Source organism: Thamnophis elegans, chromosome 12, assembly GCF_009769535.1.
Source record: "Thamnophis elegans isolate rThaEle1 chromosome 12, rThaEle1.pri, whole genome shotgun sequence".
Lineage (NCBI taxonomy): Eukaryota > Metazoa > Chordata > Lepidosauria > Squamata > Colubridae > Thamnophis > Thamnophis elegans.
In genome coordinates, this window is record NC_045552.1 from 39,964,293 (window position 1) to 39,985,579 (window position 21,287).

A 21,287-nucleotide genomic window follows, 5' to 3' on the forward strand; every position below is an offset into this window, starting at 1 on the left:
AAGAGGAGCAAAAAGGGAGTGGAGTTTGCAGGAGACAGTTCGCTTAATTGGTTCGTGACTCTCTGAGACTCCTAGCCAAGTTTTGCAGACATCGGCCTGGCAGCTCTCCAAGCCAGATAAGGTCTGTGACTGTAAATCCTCCCTGAATTTGTATTCACATACAAATATGTATGTGAATACAAATACAGTATCTATTCACATACCTATTTGCTGTATGTGAATGAGCAGCATTCACAGTAAGCTAATAAAAGGGGGTTTTGTTGGGATCAGGAGTTTGCTTCATGCTCTTGAGAAGCCTCGATCAGAACAGGTTTAAGAATCATCCAGAGGTCTCATCAGATTCAGGAAACTGGTCTCTTTCAGCCAAACTGAGATTAAAGAGCAAGCCAAGATAGCTGTGTTTCCAACTATGTGTGACCTCAATACGAACAGGATTTAGGGGCGTTCGGCTTAACACTTGTCAAAAGAGAACTAACTTTATAAAATTCAGTAAATCGGGATTCACTAAATTTTTAACATACATGTTGCTAGAAGAGGTGCTTATGCCGGGCAGAATTTTGCAAATCTTATAAGCAGGCTAATGAGTCAATCAGTGGTGCCCATTTGGAGAAATCTGGTAAGAAGATACAGAGTTGAATGTCTCATGAAGCAGGCAAACAAACATCCCAGCATGATTAGACATAAAATAGTAACAGTCCCATCTATGTTAACTACCATAATGATGTACATCTTTTCTACAGAAATTAAACACAGGGAGTTCTCAACGTATGACCACAATTGAGCCAAAACTTTCTGTTGCTAAATGAGACTGTTGTTAAGTGATTTGTGCCCCGTTTTACAACCTTTCTTACCACATTAAGTGAATCACTACAGTTGTTAAACTAGTAACCCGGTTGTTAAGTGAATCTGGCTTCCCCATTGACTTTGCTTGTTTGCAAAAGGTGATGGCATGACCTTGGGACAAAGCGACGGTCATAAATATGAACCAGTTGCCAAATGTTTGAATTTTGATCATGTTCACATGCAACAGTTATAAGTACGAAAAACATTCATAAGTCACTTTTTTTCAGTACCATTGTAACTTTTTTTGAGAAGTATTTATTTTATTTTATTTTTCCATAACCACTCTTACATCATTAATCTTACAGTGTGTCATCTGAGTACAATCTTTGTGTCATCATATTTGACAGTTACATAATTTTTAATCTATTTTTATCTTACCTTTGCATTTTCAACTCCTCCCCTATAATTCGACATTCCTTTCCAAATTATTCAATTTTCTGTTTCTTTTTGTCTATATTTCTTTTCTATCCAGGGATAAAAACATACCCCTATCTTATAATACTCCGATTCTTCCTTCTCTTTAATTGCCAACATTAATCTGTTCGTTTCTGCACAGTCTAGTATTTTTTGAATTACCTCTCCCTCTGAGAGGGAGGCCATTGTAACTTTGGAGGGTCCACTAAATGAAGTGTTGTAAGTCGAGGACTCTCGTTGCTCTTGGTCACCAGTTCACAATTTCTCTCTCTCTCTCTCTCTTTTTGGCAGATTCGGAAACCTACTGCATGTTTCAAGCTAAGAAGTATCAAATAGGACAAAGATGGAACCCTTACCTTGAACCCCATGGACTTGTTCCCTGCCTCGAGTGTCGCTGCACAGAGGTAATGAGATTGGATGTAGTGAAGAGGTGGATTTCCCGGAGGGAAGGGTGTCCATTCCAGAGGAGTAAGAGACCACTCAGTCCTGTTCTGACCTAGGCTTCCCGAGAAAGCATAAATCACAATCTTAGTCCCAAAAAACTCTCTTTTATTTAAACGGCTGTGAATTATAGTCTTTCATAGCCCGTAAGGATTCACAAACAGTCTGTGAAGAGTCCGACAGATGTCTGCTCGAGTTGCCAAAGTCTTTCAGGATAATTTGAATAAGCGCCCACCTTTATCTCCCTTGAAATGCTGCCAGAGACCTAATTGCCAATTAGTTTTGCAAGGCCAAAGGGAGCACAGTGTCAAACAGAGCATGTCTCAGAGCATGAACCGACTAGATCAGCGGTTCTCAACCTGTGGGTCGCGATCCCTTTGGGGGTCGAATGACCCTTTCACGGGGGTCACCTAAGACCATTGGAAAACCACATATTTTCAAAAAAATACGGAATAATAAAATAATTTTATGGTTGGGGGTCACTACAACATGAGGAACTGTATTAAAGGGTCACGGCATTAGGAAGGTTGAGACCCACTGGACTAGATGAATAAATTGCTTCCTGTAAAGGCTCATGTCCCTTTGCTCCTCCTTTATGTCTTATGAGAGGGGGCAATCATCTCCAAGTCTTACTCCCAAGTCGTCATTCTTACCTTAATTGTTCTTGCCCTCAGGCAGCTCTGTGCATGTGCACACTGGGAACAGGCTCCCATTGTTTTTCTGCCTCGCTGATGTCAGACTCCAGAGATTCCAGAGGCAGCTGATAACTGTCAGAGGGTCCTGGCCCCCTCTCTGCCTCTGACGCAGAGCCCTCGTCCGAGCCTTCCCCAGACTCCAAGATTGGCCCATGTTCCTCCCCAACCTCCTCACTGTCTGACTGTTGCCAGCTCCTCAGGCTACCGGTGGACCACAACGGATAGGTTCCTTTAACCCACAAGCTAGTGGGATGAGTGCAGTTCACCATCAAGAGGCTTTTCATGAAGGGACAGCTAAGCTTTTGTTCCAATCTGTATGAGTTTGACCTACATTCATTCATTGCACCATTCCTTTCCATTGCAGAGTCCTCGACTTACAACCATTCATTTAGTGACTGTTCGGTGTTAGCACAGCACTGAAAAAAAGTGATTTATGGCTGTTTTTCACACAACCATTGCGACATCCTCATGTCACATGATCAGAATTTGGATGCTTGGCAACTGGTTCGTATTTACGATGGTTACAGCATCCCGGAGTCGTATGATCACGTTTTGCAAATTCTGACAAGTCAATGGGGGCAGGGTGTATGTGGAAATCCAGTGTTACTTAACAATCATGTTGCTACAACTGCAGCGATTCACTTCACAAGGTCATAAGTTGAGGACCACCTGCATTTAACTGCAGAGAGGTAGCAATTATAACATGAATGACCGAGCCTATCAAAGCCTATCGAAGTCAACATCCAGTGAGCAAGGGTCTTCAGAAGCAGGAGCCACCAGCAGAAAGAAGCATTTTTGGCACTGGAGGTGCAATTCTTTGTTCTGAAGCCCCCCAGTGCTCAAATAAAACAGCCACTTTGCATGCTAGCTGTGTCAGGGTTCCAAATAGCATCCAAAATTAAATCAGAATCTGAGGCAAAGGATTCCTCAAAGTTCCAATTTATTAAGAGAGCCATGTTGGCACATCTGGGAAAACCCGAATCTGAAAGCTTCCAGGTTCCCCACCCCCCACCCCCAGTTGAAAGTTCAAGATCCTGCCCCAACACCCACAAGTTCATCACATGGTCCAATCTTCCACTGCCACGAAGACAGATTCCACCCATCCAGTTCCAGACAGGTGCAGAGACAAAGATGACCTTGAGTTTCTAGAAAGAATGTTGTTATGGCTACCTATCACCCAACACCGTATAAACCCCCCCCCCCCATTTTCCCAAAATAGAAAGTAGGCAGTAGAAAGTGTGGCAGGCCTGAAGTCCAAAAGAAAAGATGGCTTGCAGACATGACAAAATGTATTTACGGAAGGTCTGTTTCTTTACTTTGATTTCTTCAGGGAGGGAACGTGCTGTGTATGAAAGTCAAGTGTGCAACCTTGCGATGTTCCAACCAAGTATTTGAACCCACAAAATGCTGTCCAAAGTGTCCAGGTAATCTGTGTCTCTAGTGCAACAAAGTGGTCTAGAATATTTGCTGCTGAAAATGCCAGACTGAGCATTGCCCTGTGCAAAAATAACAAAAAGAGGCTGTCACACAGCAAAAGTCTATTATTACCCAGCCCATTGGTGATCAGCAGAGAACAGAGTCTCTTCTTCCCCATAGAATGTATAGGGGTTTCACATTTTCTTCATCACAGAGCATTAAATGGGTGGTGTCCCCTTCATGTAGGACAAGTCATTTTTGCCTTCTCTTCCTTTTTGGTATGTGATAATCATTTTTTTTTTTGAAGGGATGTGGTGGCTCAGTGGCTAAGACGCTGAGCTTGTCAATCAGAAAGGTCAGCAGTTCGGCGGTTCAAATCCCTAGCACCGCATAACGGAGTGAGCTCCCGTTACTTGCGCCAGCTTCTGCCCACCTAGCAGTTCGAAAGCACGTATACATTCAAGTAAAAAAATAGGGACCACCTTTGGTGGGAAAGTAACAGCGTTCCATGCGCCTTCGGTGTTTAGTCATGCCGGCCACATGACCACGGAGACATCTTTGGACGGTGCTGGCTCTTCGGCTTTGAAATGGAGATGAGCACCACCCCCTAGACTCAGGAACGACTAGCACAGATGTGCGAGGGGAACCTTTACCTTTAATCCTTTTTTTCTGTGCTTCTTACTATCTGGCTGGCTGTTGCAGTACAGATAGTCCTCGACTTACGACCAGCATTGAGGCCAAAATTTCTTTTTTTTTTATTAGCAAACATGTAAAATACACACACACACAAAACTTAAACGTGCACTACATTTACACAATACAATATGAACAGGAGCTTCCTGTTCTTTCTAATAGCAATTATCAATCGATACCGCTCACCTTATATTATTTCCCCTTCTATTGTATTTCATTTGGATTTCACCATTCTTAACCCTCTTATTTTACTCATAACTATTACTTTTTGAGTTTTGTTATATTCCTTCATTGATTCTTGTTTCTTTCCTCCATCCACCTATACCTTTTATCCCATATCTGGTAGAATTCTGATTCTTCTTTTCTCTGGATTTCTTCAGTTAGTTTGTCCGTTTCAGCACAATCCATAACCTTTCTTATTATTTCATCTTCGCTTGGAGTTAATTTGTTTTTCCATTTCTGGGCAAAGGCAATCCTTGCCACCGTAATTATATGTAGTATTAAATACTGGATTTCTTTTTTATATTTCGCAGACATTATTCCAAATTTTTAAAAAAACCCTTCAGGTTTCCATTCTATTTTAACCCCTGTTATCACCTCCAGCCAATTTTTGATCCTTTTCCAAAAAATTCTACTCTCCTCACAGGTCCACCATAAATGGTAACATACTCCGTGTATTGATTTGCATTTCCAACATTTTGGGGAGGTATTTGTTAAGATTTTAGCTAAATTCTAAAAAATAATTTTAATTCTTTCTCCTCATTTGAGAGTATTCTATTTCATTTATAATATTTGAATTCATCATCCATCTTTTTCTTTTTCTTTGACCTTTCCATCTTAATTTTCTTGGATTATGATCTGCCCACTCATTTGCTTCTATTTCAATTTCATCTAATTGATTACACATAGACCATGTCAATTCTTGATAGAGACTGGTGGGGGTTTGAATAAAAGGTATATTGCTTTCTTGTTTTGTGCCTTTTTCTCCAAGTATGTAGTTTGTATTCCATTGCCATCTCAAAAAAGGATTTGGTTAACGTATTTTTTATATTTTTCTTTTTGGTTTCATAGTCCATTTTTTTTATTTACTATTGCATTATAATCCCCAGTTAAGCAAATATTTTCATATTCTAATTCGTTTATTTTGTTGTGTAATTTCCTATAGAATTCCTCTTGTTTCTGATTTGGTGCATACGTATATGACTATTAATAATATCAGTTTTTCTGTTGTCTCTAATTCAATCATTAGCATCCTGCCTTCTTCATCAGAGTAGACTTCTTTGGAGTTTATTTTTTCCTTTATATAGCTTGCTATCCCTCTTTTTTTTTATCTGCCAGTGCTGTATATAATTTCCCTAGTTTTTTGTTTTCCACTAAGCTCCTATGTTCCCTTTTAATATGCACTTCCTGTATACAGGTTATATCGACCTTCAGTTTTTTAAGTTTATTAAACATCTGCGCTCTTTTTTTGTGTGCGTTCAGGCTTTGAAATAGAGATGGGCACCGCCCCCTAGAGTCAGGAACGACTAGCACAGATGTGCGAGGGAAACCTTTACCTTTAATCCTTTTTTTCTGTGCTTCTTAATATCTGGCTGGCTGTTGCAGTACAGATAGTCCTCGACTTACGACCAGCATTGCGGCCAAACTTTCTATTACTAAGCAAGACAGTTGTTAAATTATTTTGTCCCATTTCAAGATTTTTCTTGCCACAGTTGTTAAGTCAATCACTGTGATTGTTAAATTAATAAGATGGTTGTTAAATGAATCTGGCTTCCCCATTGACTTCACTCATCAGAAAGTTGCAAAAGGGGATCACTGCAACTGTCATAAATACGAGTCAGTTGCCAAGTGCCTGAATTTTGACACGGGGATGCTGCAATGGTTGCATGTATGAAAAACAGTCATAAGTCATTTTTTTCAAGTGCTATTATAACTTTGAATGGTCACCAAATGAACTGTTGTAAGTCAAGAACTACCGGTATGCTGAAAGCCCATCTTCTCCCCAGATAAACAAACAATGGTGGTTTCTCTGTAAGAGGTAGCCAACAGCCTTGTTAACCACATTTGCTGCAACCCAACATTGCAGTCAGCCAGAAAAAATAAGCAAGTCAGTAGGCATTTATGACTGTATAAATGTTAAAATATTCATGAGTGGGAGAGACATGGGAACAAGGTCAGCCAATGAATAAGCATGGTAACTAAGTCAGCCAATGGGAGCTTAAACAGATCTGAGTCTGTGCAGAGAATTGAAACAGAAACTTAAGCAGTCTGCTGCTCTGAGAAGTAAACTAGCAGTCTATCTGTGCTTGTCTGCTGATACGAAAAGAACCACCTGTTGGTATTGTACATTTATTCATCTATTATTATGTATATAAAGAAGTTAATGAATCCAGCTGCATCAGTTATCTGTGCGTGCTTCTGGATTTGAATTTATGCAACAAACTGACAATAAATGGGTGTGTATAGGGGTTTTTTTATATTTCAAGAGATCATGTTATGACAGAGATTAAGCAAGATATTTTGGAAGGGGTGAGAAAAATCTTCCTGCATGCTTAACACCTGTGTCTTGAAGCTCTTGGCTACCTTCTCATCATCTTACTTATTCCCATTTACAAAAGAGTCACAGTTGTACAACATTACAGTGGAACAATTGGATCAACATTGCCCAGAGAGCAGCTATTATGAAATGCAACAGAACAGCAGGCAAGGAAGATTTGGCAGAGGTGGTTGAATGTGGATTTGGAAACTAGCAACCTACAGTCTAGATGTGATTCAGAATTCATTGATGTAGAAAGGTTGTCTGAAGGTTAAATCATTGCAACTGGACTAATCAACCAATTTACTTATCGGTTAATAATGATCATTCATCAATCAAGCAACGGAACAACTTGCCTTCAGAGGTTGTGGGTGCTCAATCACTGCAGGCTTTCAAAAAGAGACTGGAGAACTATTTGTCTGAAATAGTATAGGGTCCCCTGCTTGAGCAGGGGGCTAGACTAGAAGACCTCCAATGTCCCTTCCAACCAGTGGTGAAATTCAAAACTTTTTGCTACCTGTTTTGCGGGTGTGGCTTGGTGGGCATGGCAGGGGAAGGATACTGCAAAATCCCCATTCCCTTCCCACTCTTGGGGGAAGGATATTGCAAAATCTCCATTCCCGCCCCACTCTGGGCCAGCCAGAGGTGATATTTGCTGGTTCTCTGAACCACTTAAATTTTCCACTACCGGTTCTCGAGACAGAACCTGCTGGATTTCACCCCTGCTTCTGACTCTATTATTCTATGTTCTATATATACATTCTAATTTTGTTGTTAGTTTGAGAGATTTGTCACCGCCCACCAGGGCAGCTTAGTCCAAGTTGCAATCATTCAACCTTCGGACAACTTCAGACAACCTTCAGACTACCTGACATTTTGCAATGCATGTTGGGGAGGAACCCCCTGAGGTGGGTGTGGCAGGAGTTAGTACATTCCAACAACTCTGCCTAACTGCCTTTCTCTGACTTCTGCAGCTGCCTGGATGGGCAGTGAAACATCTCCCAAACTAACAACAACAAAAATTAGTCCAGTTGCAGTATTTCAACCTTCAGGCAACTTGAGACAACTCTACCTGGATGATTGAGACTCTTCATTGACACAGTGATGAAGAATTTAGCCTTTGACATGGGATTTCAGAGGTTGTGGAGAATTTGATTTGAGAATTTGCATCTGTTATAGCACCCATTTTTTTCTCTGAATGCCCCAAGTTCAAGTGTTTATTGCTATGAAAAATGTTCAATAAAAATGGAATAAAAAAAGAACATTGGGGGTGGGGGAAAGGACAGTATAGGAACAAAGAAAAGAAATATTGGAAGAAGCTAAGGGAAAAATGCCCGTAAGATATTTAAATCATGGTCTAAAAAAGGGTGTGTCCAACCTTGGCAACTTTGAGATGTGGACTTCAACTCCCAGAATTGAGGTGCTGACTGGGGAATCCTGGGAGTTGAAGTCCACAAGTCTTAAAGTTACCAGGTAGACACCAAAATGACCTAGCAAAACTACTAGCAAAGCCATCTGTCGTGAAGTTCGGAGACCTTTTTATCTGCAGGATCCAATCTGGGTTGGTCGCCGGGACCAGAGGTTTAATCTTCTGAGCTTTTGTGCTGGAGCCAATCCTCAGAGAACATCTCTCTACAGAATGTGTACTTTGGGCTATTTCAGCTTATCAGGTACTTAAAAGCCGAGGACTTGGCAGCCCAAGGAAACAACAGCCAATGACTTAATAGCCCGCCATCAACATCCCACTCAACAAATAAAAAGCCACACACAACCAGACACCACATAAATACTACACATAAAAGGTAAAGATTCCCCTTGCATATATGTGCTAGTCATTCCTGACTCTAGGGGGCAATGCTCATTTCCGTTTCAAAGCCAAAGAGCCAGCGCTCTCCGGAGTCATCTCTGTGGTCATGTGGCCAGCATGACTAAAAGCCGAAGGTGCACGGAATGCTGTTCCCTTCCCACCAAAGGTGGTTCCTATTTTTCTACTTGCATTTTTTAATGTGCTTTCGAACTGCTAGGTTGGCAGAAGCTGGGACAAGTAACGGGAGCTCACTCTGTTACGTGGTTCTAGGGATTCAAACCGCCGAACTGCCAACCTTTCTGATCGATAAGCTCAGCATTTTAGCCTCTGAGCCTAAATTACTACGCATAGAGTAGCCCAAATCACACTTTCTGTAGAGACCAATTTCTTGAGGATGAGCTGTGAGGGAGGGGTCTAAAAGCTCTGAATATGAAACCTCTCGTCTTGGTGACCAACCAGACTGGATCCTGCAACGTTATCCTGGGACATGTATATTTACCCTTTTCAATCTGTCCTGTTTGAGCCTCTTGGTTGAGGTTGGTTGTGTTCATGCTTTTTCCCCGTCTGCTGTTTCCTTTTCCAGATCCATCCGTTGCTTCAAACATCACAACAGGCAAGGCCTGCAATTACAACGATACCATTTACCAACATGGGGAGATGTTCAGCATGGAAGGAGTCTTCAAAGGCAAACAACCCAATCAGTGTTGGCAGTGCATTTGTTCTGTAAGTGAAACCCTGTGGCTTCTGCCTGGCACAAATTGGCTTTGATGGGAGAGGATACTTGTAGGGTGGGCTCCTTAGTGCTCTCTGGATTGGTTATTACTTTGTGATAAATGCTATTGGTTTCAGGGGCCCTTGGTGCACTTTGAGCTTGTTTGTTCTCTTGCAGATGTTTCATTACCCTAAGTAGGTAACATCATCAGTGTTACCCGTAGTAAGGAGTGCTGTTTGCTGTCAGTTTATACCTGTTGACATGCCTGTCTGTGTGGCTGGGTTGGGGGGGGCGGTCTTGGAGGTTCTTTGGTTGGGCTGTTTACCGATGGCTCCTTGTCAGTTTCTTGATTGAGGTATTGTTTACTTGATAGTTGGTCTGATGTTAACCTTGGAGATAATCTATGGTTTTCTGAAAGCTGATTGCTGGTGGAGAGGTACTTGGGTCTTTTTGTTCCCTTTTGGGCTGGGTGATTGTCTCTTTTTTCCATAGCTGTTGTTGATGTCTATGTGTCTGTCAATGGCTGATTTGTCAGAGAGCCAGGCTTCTAGAAATTCCCTGGCACTTTTGGACTTGGCTCGGTCTAGGATGGTCACATTTTCCCAATTGAAACTATGGTTAAATCTTTCTATATGTTGTGAACTGAACAGATTCTCAGCCATATCCATGTGCAATGGGATATAGTCTGGATTCCCAGGAGGGTGGAGGTCCATTCCAGAGGAGTTAGAGGGAGCTCAGACCAGAGATTATCTATGAGAGACAGAGGGTAAAGGCAGCCTCTCCCTCCCAACTTTCAGAAACTATGCTTCATCGTCTAGTGGTGATAGCTAGATAGCTAGATAGCTAGATAGCTAGATAGCTAGATAGCTAGATAGCTAGATAGCTAGATAGCTAGATAGCTAGATAGATAGATAGATAGATAGATAGATAGATAGATAGATAGGCAAGCAGGCAGATAATAGAAGATACAGTAGGTAGGTAGGTAGGTAGGTAGGTAGGTAGGTAGGTAGGTAGGTAGATGATAGATAGATAGGTAGGTAGGTAGGTAGGTAGGTAGGTAGGTAGATAAGTAGATAGGTAGATAGGCAAGCAGGCAGATAATAGAAGATACAGTAGGTAGGTAGGTGGGTAGGTAGGTAGGTAGGTAGATAGATAGATAGATAGATAGATAGATGATAGATAGATAGATAGATAGATAGATAGATAGATAGATAGATAGATAGATAGATAGATAGATAGATTAGGTAGGCAGGCAGGCAGGCAGGCAGGCAGGCAGGCAGGCAGATAGATAATAGAAGATACAGTAGGTAGGTAGGTAGATAGATAGGTAGATAGGCAGGCAGGCAGGCAGGCAATAGAAGATACAGTAGGTAGGTATGTAGGTAGATAGATAAATAAGGTAGGTAGGTAGGTAGGTAGGTAGGTAGGTAGGTAGGTAGGTAGGTAGGTAGGTAGGTAGGTAGATAGATAGATAGATAGATAGATAGATAGATAGATAGATAGATAGATAGATAGATAGATAGATAGATAGATAGATAAATAGAAGAATCTCAAAGGTACTTATTCAAGATGCAAGTGGACTTTCTTGTTTTTCTTTGAAGGCATTTCACTTCTCATCCAAGAAGCTTGTTTGGTTCTGACTGAATAGTAGGGAACAAAAGCATTTATATTCCTTCCTGATGTCTAAAACCTGGTTGATTTGGTTCAAACATTTGTGGCTTCAACTCCAAGATATGAATCAATTAAATTGCCATCAACGAAGTTCACACAACAAAGTCAACAAACAATTCACACTTTGACCATCAAGACACAAGAGAAGAATAAGCATCTATGCATATTTCTAGCTCTGATTTTGGAACAAGGGACTTCTCTTGTGCCATTCTAGAAGAGAATGGCCCTCCAATTCAGAGAAGCCATTCTGCCACCCTGGAACCTTGGATTCACTTCCAAGAAGCTTCAAACTTCCCCAAATATAGTTTGAAAGCTATATGAATAGATCACTTGAGTACCTTCACTTTGCTGTTCTATAATTGCTGTTCTAGGTTTAAAAATAGTTTCTATCCTTGGGCTGTCTGACTTAAACACAACCAAAATCACTCCATGCACACATGGAAACTTGTGCCTAGTTTTTCTTTTTCTTTACCCCACCCCCTTAATCACTTATATAGAGATTATTCTTTTTATAATTTATGTTGTTTATATTTGTTGTCATGGAATGCACCAGTGAGTCTAAAACCAATTTCATTGCATTTATTTTGTACAATGACAATAAAGGCTATACTACTACTAATCCCGGAACAATTAATCAGTTGGATGCCTTCCCTCCAGAAGTTGTGAGAGCGTCATCGCTGGAGGTTTTTAAGAAGAGATTGGACAGCCATTTGTCTGGAATGATAGAGGGTTTCTTGCTTGAGCAGGGGGTTGGACTAGAAGACCTCCAAGGTCCCTCCCGACTCTGCTATTCTGTTATTATTAAGTGTTGGGGGTTTTTTTGCCCTGCGGCTCACAAGATTTTAAAGGATTCATTTTTCTTGATTTCTGCTGATGATGAAGTCAAACAGATTCTCTTCTGGGGAATTCAGATCTTTTGCAGATCTTTTGTTGATTCTGTGAACCTTCACTGCAGCTTAAAACACTTCCAGAAAAAAAGAAAAGAAAGAAGAATGGATTTTGGATTGCTTTATTGTAAGCGTCGGAAACCCTGCATCCACCAAGTATCACAACCCACTTTGTTTTCTGTTTGATTCTTCCCTGCAGGAAGGAAAGGTATACTGTGGCTTGAAGACCTGTCCCAATTTAACGTGCACTTCTCCAGTGTCCACGTCTGACTCTTGCTGTCCAGTTTGCAAAGGTAACAGTATCCTTACCAGCACCAACTTCATTTTCATATTATTATGATTAGGAGGCCTGGGGGCACAGTGGTTAGAGTGCAGTATTGCAGGCAGACTTTGCCCGCAGCCGAAGTTTCATCCTGAGCAGCTCAAGGTTGACTCAGCCTTCCTTTGGAATTTGGAATTTAATAAAATTTGTATGCCACCCACTCCCATTGGGACTCTGGGTGGCTCACAACAAGACAAAGAAACATTTTAAATTTAAAAATAGAAAATACAACATTAAAATGCCACATCTTCCATTCCATCTAAGCGGGGCTGGATATCAATCAACAGCCCCAGGCCTGCCGGAACAGCCAGGTCTTGACAGCTTTACAGAAGGCCGGGAGAATGGTAAGGATCTCTACAGGGAGATCGTTCCACAGGGCCGGGCCGGCGCAGCAACAGAGAAGGCCCTCCCCCGGGGGGCTGCCAGCCGGCATTGTTCCTTCCTTCTGAGGTTGATAAAATGAGGACCCAGATTGTTAGGGGCAAGATGCTGACACTGTAACTCCTTATACACTTTGTCCTATGAACACTAATGCAGAGAAAGAGTAGCTAGGAAGGAAGCCAGTCAATAAAGGGACACTATATAAATCTTGAGCCACAACTGCATTCCCCAATAAAATGGGGCTATGAATGGCAGCTTGATTTCCTGGTCAAAGCCAAAATAAATTACGTCCCCATCCCCTGTGATGGAAAAATAAGAACAGCAATGTAAGCCTTGCATCACACCTTTGAGAAAGTTGAGAGGTAAACTTGCATATTGGGAATGAGAAGTTTGTTGAACTTTCAATATTGTCGAAAGGCAAATTTGACTGGGCTTGCATCAGGATGTTATGGACATTTTGAGTGAACCCAGGGGTGCGCTTCAAAAATTTTAACAAGGAGTTCTCTGCCCAGTTCTGGGTGGGCGTGGCCATAGCGGGTGTGGCCTAGTCAGCCTCCTGCACCACGGGGGGCGGGGGGGTGTTTCTGCCCTCCCCAGGTTCCGGAGGGTTTTTTTCCGAGCTTGTGAAAACCACCTCCCCAAGCTCCAGAGGTGCTTCCTGAACTTCTGGTAGGCCCGTTTTTCATCCAGCTGAACCGGTAGTAGTTTGACAGCCTGAGTGGCTGGAACCGGCAGCGATCCAGGCCTGTCACGCCCCCGAACCAGTTCTGCGGGTGCCGCCATCTTGTTTTTTGCTTCTGTGCATGCACAGAACAATTTTATTGCCCTGCACATGCATGCCCTGCAGTTAAGTGCAGGGCAGACGTGGAGCATCAAATGCAGACACACGAACCCATCCTTGCTCCACACTTGTCCTGCACTTACCTGCATCCAAAATGGGCCACGTGGGGACTCCTGGGAGGGGGTCAGGGTAGGTGGGGTCAGCCAGAAATGGGATGTGGGGGGTTCTCTGAACTGCAGAGAATCTTAGCTAGAGGTTCTCCCCAATCCCTGCAAATCCCCAGCAGCCCACCCCTGGGTGAACCCATAGCAGAATGGGAATGAACAGATTTACCTCTTGCCAGATGGGCTTCATTGGACTAGGCAGCCGGGTTTTTATTCCTCCCCCCACACCCGTCCTTTGGCAAGTGCTCGATCACAAAGGGCTCCCAGGATTTTTTGACACTGTTCTCTCTTGTGCAGATGAAGAGTCCCTGAGGGTCCTGGGCGGTGACCTCCTTCGTCAGCCGGCCATCCGTGGAGCTGTAAGTCAACTTGTCTCAACAGCATCTCCAGGCAAAATTATTATAATTGAGATATGCCTGTATTATTTCTTTCAACATGAGAACCTAGCAGGATACTGTTGCAGGAAAAAAAATGTTATCTGGCGGATCTTTAGCAACTGAGGGATCAACATGATGAATTAAAACATTATTTTTGCATGTTTCTCACTTCAATAGAATTACTCCCACTGCTCTTCATTCTATTTTGCAATTTTGTCTGTCTTCATTACACTAACCCAGTGGTTCCCAAACTTGGCAACTTTAAGACTTGTGGACTTCAATTCCAGCAGAGCTGGCTGGAGAATTCTGGGAGTTGAAGTCCACAAGTCTTGAGAGACCGCCTCCTGCCAATCACCTCCCTGCGACCAATTAGATCACACAGATTGGGCCTCCTCCGTATTCCATCAGCCAGCCAGTGCCGGCTGGCAACTACAAGGAGGAGGGCCTTCTCAGTAGTTGCCCCGACCCTTTGGAACGAACTCCCCGTGGAGATTCGTACCCTCACCACCGTCCAGACCTTCCGCACAGCCCTCAAGAACTGGCTAGCCCGTCAGGCCTGGGGACAAGGATAGTTGCCCCTCCCGAATGATGAATGTATGTTGCTTATTACTTTTATTATATGTGTCTATGTTACTGTTTGTACTTCCCCTCCCTGATTTTATGTGAGCCGCCCTGAGTCCCCTCAGGGAAAAGGGCGGCCTACAAATGTTAATAAAATCAAATCAATCAAACAAGTCTTAAAGTTGCCAAGTTTGGGAACCCCTGCACTAACCCATTTAGCACTCAACTTCTTCTAACATAACCTACGAGTAACTATAATGCAAACAAGGCTGAATGTAAACCAAGTTTTTTTTTCTAGAAAAAACTGCTTTTGCTTGTTTCTGATGTCTGTGCTAGGAAAGGGAGCTGTCAGGTTTTCACTCCAGCATAATTGATTGTTATGAATTCTGCTTTTAATGCAAATAACTAAATGCAAACCATTTAACTGCATAATTAATAAGGCTTGGGGATATCAAACCTTTTAATAGTATTCCACAGTAACATCATCTCAGGTTGTCAGACAAGACTTTTCCTATCTTTGTAACTGGCTTCCTCTGTCTGCTTTAAAAAAAAAAAAGAATCTCTTTTTTTGGATAGAGATGGAGTCGATGATGTAACTTTGCCAGTAGATTCTATGGCTTATGTCAGAAAAAAAACCCATTGGAAGCCTGCATTCAGTCCAGCTGTTTTAAAAAATGAAAAGTTCTTTTTTAAAAAAAATACTCTTACATACCATTTTAAGTATACATTCACATAATTGTTATTCTTCTTTACATTTGTCATTCTTATTTCATTTAATAGGTTATAATATACAGTTTGGGTTGCTTTGTTTACCATCCCTTCTGCCTGTTGTAACACCACCTTGTTAAGCCCTTTCTTTTCTCCCTCCCTCCCTTCTCTACTTTCTTCTTTCCTCCTCTCCTCCCCCTTCCTTCTTCCCTTCCCTTTCTCCTACTCCTCCTCTTCCTCTTTCCCTACCTACCCTCTCTCCTTCTCTTTCTCTGAAAGGTTTTTTGAGAGGTTGGAGGATGTTCTAAACCTCTGCAGTTTCTTGCATCTCAAAATCTGAAAAATTCTAAGGAATAAGAGAAATTATATGCCCAGTTTCATAAGGCCAGTTATAAAACTCCCTTTCTAAATGCTCCCACACTGGAAGTTTTGAAGAAGAGATTGGACAACAATTTGTCTGAAATAGTAAAGGGCAGCGATGGCGAACCTTTTCGGCACAGAGTGCTGATAAGGGAGTGCATGCATGCGCTAGTCAGAGCCGCAACCCAGAAGAGAAGCTGCCACGCCACACGTGCCGGGCAACATGGCTCTGCATGCCACTTTGGGCATGCGTGCCATAGGTTCGCTATTATGGGTATAGGGCTGGGATGGCGAACCTGTGGAACACGGAGCCATTTGTCAGGGCATGCGAGGTGTTGCCCTGTCAGCTGGCATGTGCTGGGCAGCTGAGTTCAGCCTTTTTAAAAGCCATTTTTCGCCCTCCCCAGGTTCCAGAGGCTTTATAGGAGCCTGGGGAGGGCGAAAACAGCCCCCCACCCCACCCCTGGGGGCCCTCCAGAGGCTTCAGGAGCTTCCTTGAAGCCTCCGGAGCACAAAAACCAACCCTACAGGCAAACCGGAAATTCAGGAACGGACTTACGGTTTGCTCGTAGGGCCATTTTTCGTCCTCTGGAGCCTTCGGAGAAGCCTCTGGAAGGCCCCTGACAGTTTTGGAGGGCTTAAACCAGCCCTACGAGCAAACCAGAAGTCCGTTCCCGAACTTCTGGTTTGCCTGTAAAATCGGTTTTTGCCCTCCGGAAGCTCCTGAAGCCTCCAGGGGGCTTCCAGGGGGCGGGGGGAGGCTGCCTTTGCCCTCCCCAGGCTCCTATAAAGCCTCTGAAGCCTGGGGAGGGTGAAAAAAGCATGCAAAAAATGGGGGGTCCCGCCTGTCATGCGTAAATGCGCGCTGAGAGGGGTCACACATTGCATTATGGGTGCGGCACACCCACGCACGACCCCCCCTGCGCTCCTCCCACTTATGGCACATGAGCCAAAAAAGATTCGCCATTGCTGATATAGGGTTTCCTACCTAAGCAGGGGGTTGGACTAGAAGACCTCCAAAGTCCCTTCCAACTCTGTTGTTCAGCCTTGTTTTCATAAGTTATCTCTTCTTTCTCTTTTCTCCAGAGACATTCTCCTCCCTCCCAGCCTGAGACCTCAACCAGCAATCCTAGGCTGCCCACCATCAACCCACAATCCCGTACGGGAAGAGCTAACCACAGACCTCTGCCAAATATTACACAAAGTTTAGGTACCTTTGTATGGACCCTCATTAACAACCGACAGGAAGTTGGACAAGGTACGGACATGTCCCCCCTTCTTCTGATTGTTTAGCAGTCTGCCAAAAGGTCTCCAAAGGCCATAGAATTGAAAAAGTCTAGCTAGGGCAGTTCTTCTTGCAACTTTTTACCCTTCAGATATTTTGGATGACAATCCACCGAGGCCTTGAGCAAGGACCATGCTGCAGAGGCTGATAAAATGCCAAAGGTTATGTATTAGATGCAGAGTTTCAGAAATAAAGGAATAGGGTAGGGTAGGGTAGGATTAAATACAATAAAATGCAATGCAATAGAATACAATATAATTCTTTATTGGAGATTGGACACACAAGGAAATTTGTCTTTGGTGCAGATCCTCTCAGTGGGCATAAAAAGACAAGATGCATTAGTTAAGAATCATAAGGTACAACACTTAATGATAGTCATAGGGTACAAATAAGCAATCAGGAAACAATCAATATCCATATAAATTGTAAGGATACAAGCAACAAAGTTACAGTCCTGCAGTCATAAGTGGGAGGAGATGAGTGATAGGAACAATGAGAAGACTAAGAGTAATAGTAATGCAGACTTAGTGACTAGTTTGAAAGTGGTGAGGGAATTATTTGTTTAGCAGAGTGATGGCGTTACTACAGGGACTTTAAAGCATATGAACATAACAAGTGTCTGCAACTCTTTAAAGACATAGATGATTCACAGAGTTCCAGAAGATGGTATCTTTACGCTCCTGTGCATTCCCAGGGCTTGGCCCAAAATGCTTTTTTCAAGAGGCAACTGGACTTTCTTCAGTCAGAACTGAAGAAGCTTCTTGGATGAGAAGCTAAATGTTTTCAAGGAAAACCAAAGTCCAATTGCCTTTTGAAAAAGCATCTTTGGGACAACCATAATCTGGATGACTGAAAATCTCCAGACATTCCCAGGGCCTTTTCTGTCATGGCACAAGTAGTAGCATCTGGGTGATAAAAATTATGCTAAGGTCTCTCCAGGATTCCTGCCCTTTTTAAGAGATACAATATGATATTAGTGCATCTCTACTTCTATCAAACTAAGTTAGGATTGGTAAAACCTCAAGAGACATTTTCACAACTTTTGGAGAGAATCTACTGCTAATTATTTGTGGACTTTTTATTACCCAACTAGGTAACATCATCAGTGCTAGACCTCCACTCCCTTTTTAGCACTGATGATACTACCTAGTTGGGTAATGAAATGTCTACAAGAAAACAGCCCTGCTCAGAGAGCACCATTTTTCTCCCCTTGTCCCAAATGGGAACAAAATAATTGTCAGACTTTTCTTTCATTATCTGATCTCTTTGAGTTTTCCCATTAGTTATTCTTTGTACCAATGAACACAACTAACCTCTAAAATTTGACCACATTTTTCCCAGATTCAAAATTATTCTACATTTAGGTGTAACAGTAGATTTCTTCCCATACAACAGAACTCCTAGATTATCCTGTTCCATGAGACACAATACGTCACAAACTAAGGGGAAAGTTCTTAACAATGAGAAACACTTAACGGCTTGCCTCCAGAAATTGTGGGTGCTCCATTACGGAACACTTTTAAAAAGTGATTGGACTGCCACTTGTCTGGAATGGTATAGGGCAGTGATGGTGAACCTTTTTGGCACCGAGTGCCCAAACCAAAATGCATGTGCATGCATGCGCCAGAGCCCTGGAAACCCGAAGACCACCTGGCCAGTATGCAGATGCACACTGGCCAACTGGTGTTTGGGTTTCTGCCATGTGAGTGTGCACCAGCCAGCTGGTCTTTGCACAAGCCGGAACACCAGAAAACCTAAAGACCAGCTTGCCAGCATGTGCATGCCTGTTTTTTGGCCGTTTTTCAGGCTGTTTTCAGGCCGTTTTGGGGGGCATTTTCTGGGCATTTTCCAAGCCGAGAAAATGGCCTGCAAACGGCCCAGAAAACGGCCTGTTTCCTAGCTGTTTTGGGCGCCATTTTCACTCTGTTTATTGGCGCTCCAGCACCCGCGAAGACCAGCTGGCCAATATACATGTGCGTACTGGAAACCAGAAGAGCAGTGGTGACAGCACGCGTCCCACAGAGAGGGCTTTGTGTGCCACCTCTGGCACACGTGCCATAGGTTTGCCACCACGGGTATAGGGTCTCCTGTTTGAGCAAAAGATTGGACTAGAAGCCCTGTAAGCTCCCTTCCAACTCTGTTATTCCGTTACTAGTGAGATAAATGGCGACAGAGTGAAAGATTAAGACTAAATATCTATTTCTAAGATCTAAGATTCGCATCCATTCTTTCTTCCAGTGTGCATTTCAAATGGAAAAACCTACTCACAGGGAGAAATCTGGCATCCCGTGCTCCGGCTCCATGGTACTGTGGAATGTGTCTTATGTACTTGCAAGGGCACTAAGCCAGAATGTAAAACAATCCAGTGTCCCTATCACTATCCCTGCGAACACCCGAAGAAAATTAAAGGGCAATGCTGCAAAGTTTGCCCAGGTAGGTTGACGTATTGGATTATGGAGGGTACATGGTGCATAGGACAGAAACAATTTTTGGGGTGTAAGCAAATGGCTCAGTGGTAGGATTCCAAAAAGTTTACTACCGGTTCTGTGAGCGTGGCTTGTGGGCATGGCATGGTCTGGTGGGCATACCTTTGTGGGTGTGGGAGGGGAAGGATGCTGTAAAATCTCCATTTCCTCCCCACTCCAGTGGAAGGATACTGTAAAATCTCTATTCCCTCCCCACTCCCAGGGGAAGGATACTATAAAATCTCCATTTCCTCCCTACTCCAGTGGAAGGATACTATAAAATCTCCATTCCCTCCCCACTCTAGGGGAAGGATACTGTAAAATCTCTATTCCCTCCCCTCTCCATGGGAAGGATACTGCAAAATCACCATTCCCTCCCCTCTCCATGGGAAGGATACTGTAAAATCTCCATTCCCTCCCCTCTCCATGGGAAGGATACTGTAAAATCTCCATTCCCTCCCCACTCCAGGGGCAGGATACTGCAAAATCTCCATTCCCTCCCCACTCCAGGGAAAGGATACTGCAAAATCCCCATTTCCTCCCAATCAGCTGGGATTCATGAGGCAGAGAATAGATGGGGGCGGGGCCAGTCAGAGGTAGTATTTAACGGTTTTCTGAACTACTCAAAATTTCCACTACTGGTTCTCCAGAACTGGTCAGAACCTGCTGATTACCATTTCTGACACCCCTATACAAGACTTTATCTCTCTTGCTGAGACTTTCTTCTCTCTCTGCTCCCAAGTAGCAGACCATAGGAGTCAGCTCCTATTAGAGGTCTAAAGCAGGGATGTCCAACCTTGGCACCTTTAAGACCTGTGGACCTCAACTCTAGGAATTCCCCAGCCAGCCATGAAATCCACAGGTCTTCAAGTTGCCAAGGTTGGATGCTCCTGATCTATAGTGATTTCTTGCAAAAAAAAGATTGAAATTAGGCCAACATGCTGTCCACATTTGAAAGCTGATTCTCAAGAGAGTTATATATGCATGGAAATGTTTTAGAGTTGCTTGTTTCTAACTATTATTGCAAGTTTGCAAATTAAAACAAGGAAACATACGTAAAATATGAAAAGGGTCAACAGAAGCAAATGACTCAATAGTCTAAGGCAGTCAAGAACCTTCTGCCCTCCACATTCAGAAGCTAAAGAGATTGGGAATTGATGGCAATTTCAATATTTATGGAACAGCTGAGAATGTTTTTGCTCTCCAAGCCAGGAAAAGGGCTCAGATACAGGACAGGGCTGGTGGACTATCATGTTGTGTTTCCTTCAAAAGTATAAATTGCATTTTAAAGAGAATGTTGGTACATTGTACTTAATGGAATCAGAATCTGGAAAAAATGCAAGAATATTATAATGACTTGTAACTGTCAGCCTTCCAAGATAAACTTAGTTTGGAAACAAAGACATGCAAGCTAATGCTACTTTTATTACAAGGTAATAGTAAGAGAAGAGGGACATGGTGACTCAGTGGCTAAAATGCTGAGCTGGGCAGTTCAACGGTTCGAATCCCTAGCATCGTGTAACCGAGTGAGCTCCTGTTACTTGTCCCAGCGTCTGCCAACCTAGCAGTTCAAATGCATGTGAAAATGCAAATAGAAAAATAGGGACCACTTTTGGTGGGAAGGTAACCGTTCTGTGTGCCTTCAGCACTTAGTCATGCCAGCCACATGACAACACAGACTCCTTCGGACAGTGCTGGCTCTTCGGCTTTGAAACAGAGATGAACACCGCCCCCTAGAGTCAGGAACAACTAGCACATATGTGCAAAG

General features: G+C 43.0%; 1 protein-coding gene across 1 annotated transcript in view; it reads left to right on the top strand.

The window, feature by feature from the left end:
• Window positions 1-21,287, top strand: part of CHRDL1 (chordin like 1) — a 169,680-nt gene that overhangs the window by 141,974 nt on the left and 6,419 nt on the right. The window contains exons 4-10 of the mRNA XM_032228531.1: window positions 1,549-1,661; window positions 3,724-3,817; window positions 9,429-9,568; window positions 12,315-12,408; window positions 14,061-14,122; window positions 16,856-17,027; window positions 19,293-19,487. Of these exons, the coding sequence (XP_032084422.1) occupies window positions 1,549-1,661; window positions 3,724-3,817; window positions 9,429-9,568; window positions 12,315-12,408; window positions 14,061-14,122; window positions 16,856-17,027; window positions 19,293-19,487 (870 nt within the window). The remainder of the gene's footprint in view (window positions 1-1,548; window positions 1,662-3,723; window positions 3,818-9,428; window positions 9,569-12,314; window positions 12,409-14,060; window positions 14,123-16,855; window positions 17,028-19,292; window positions 19,488-21,287) is intronic.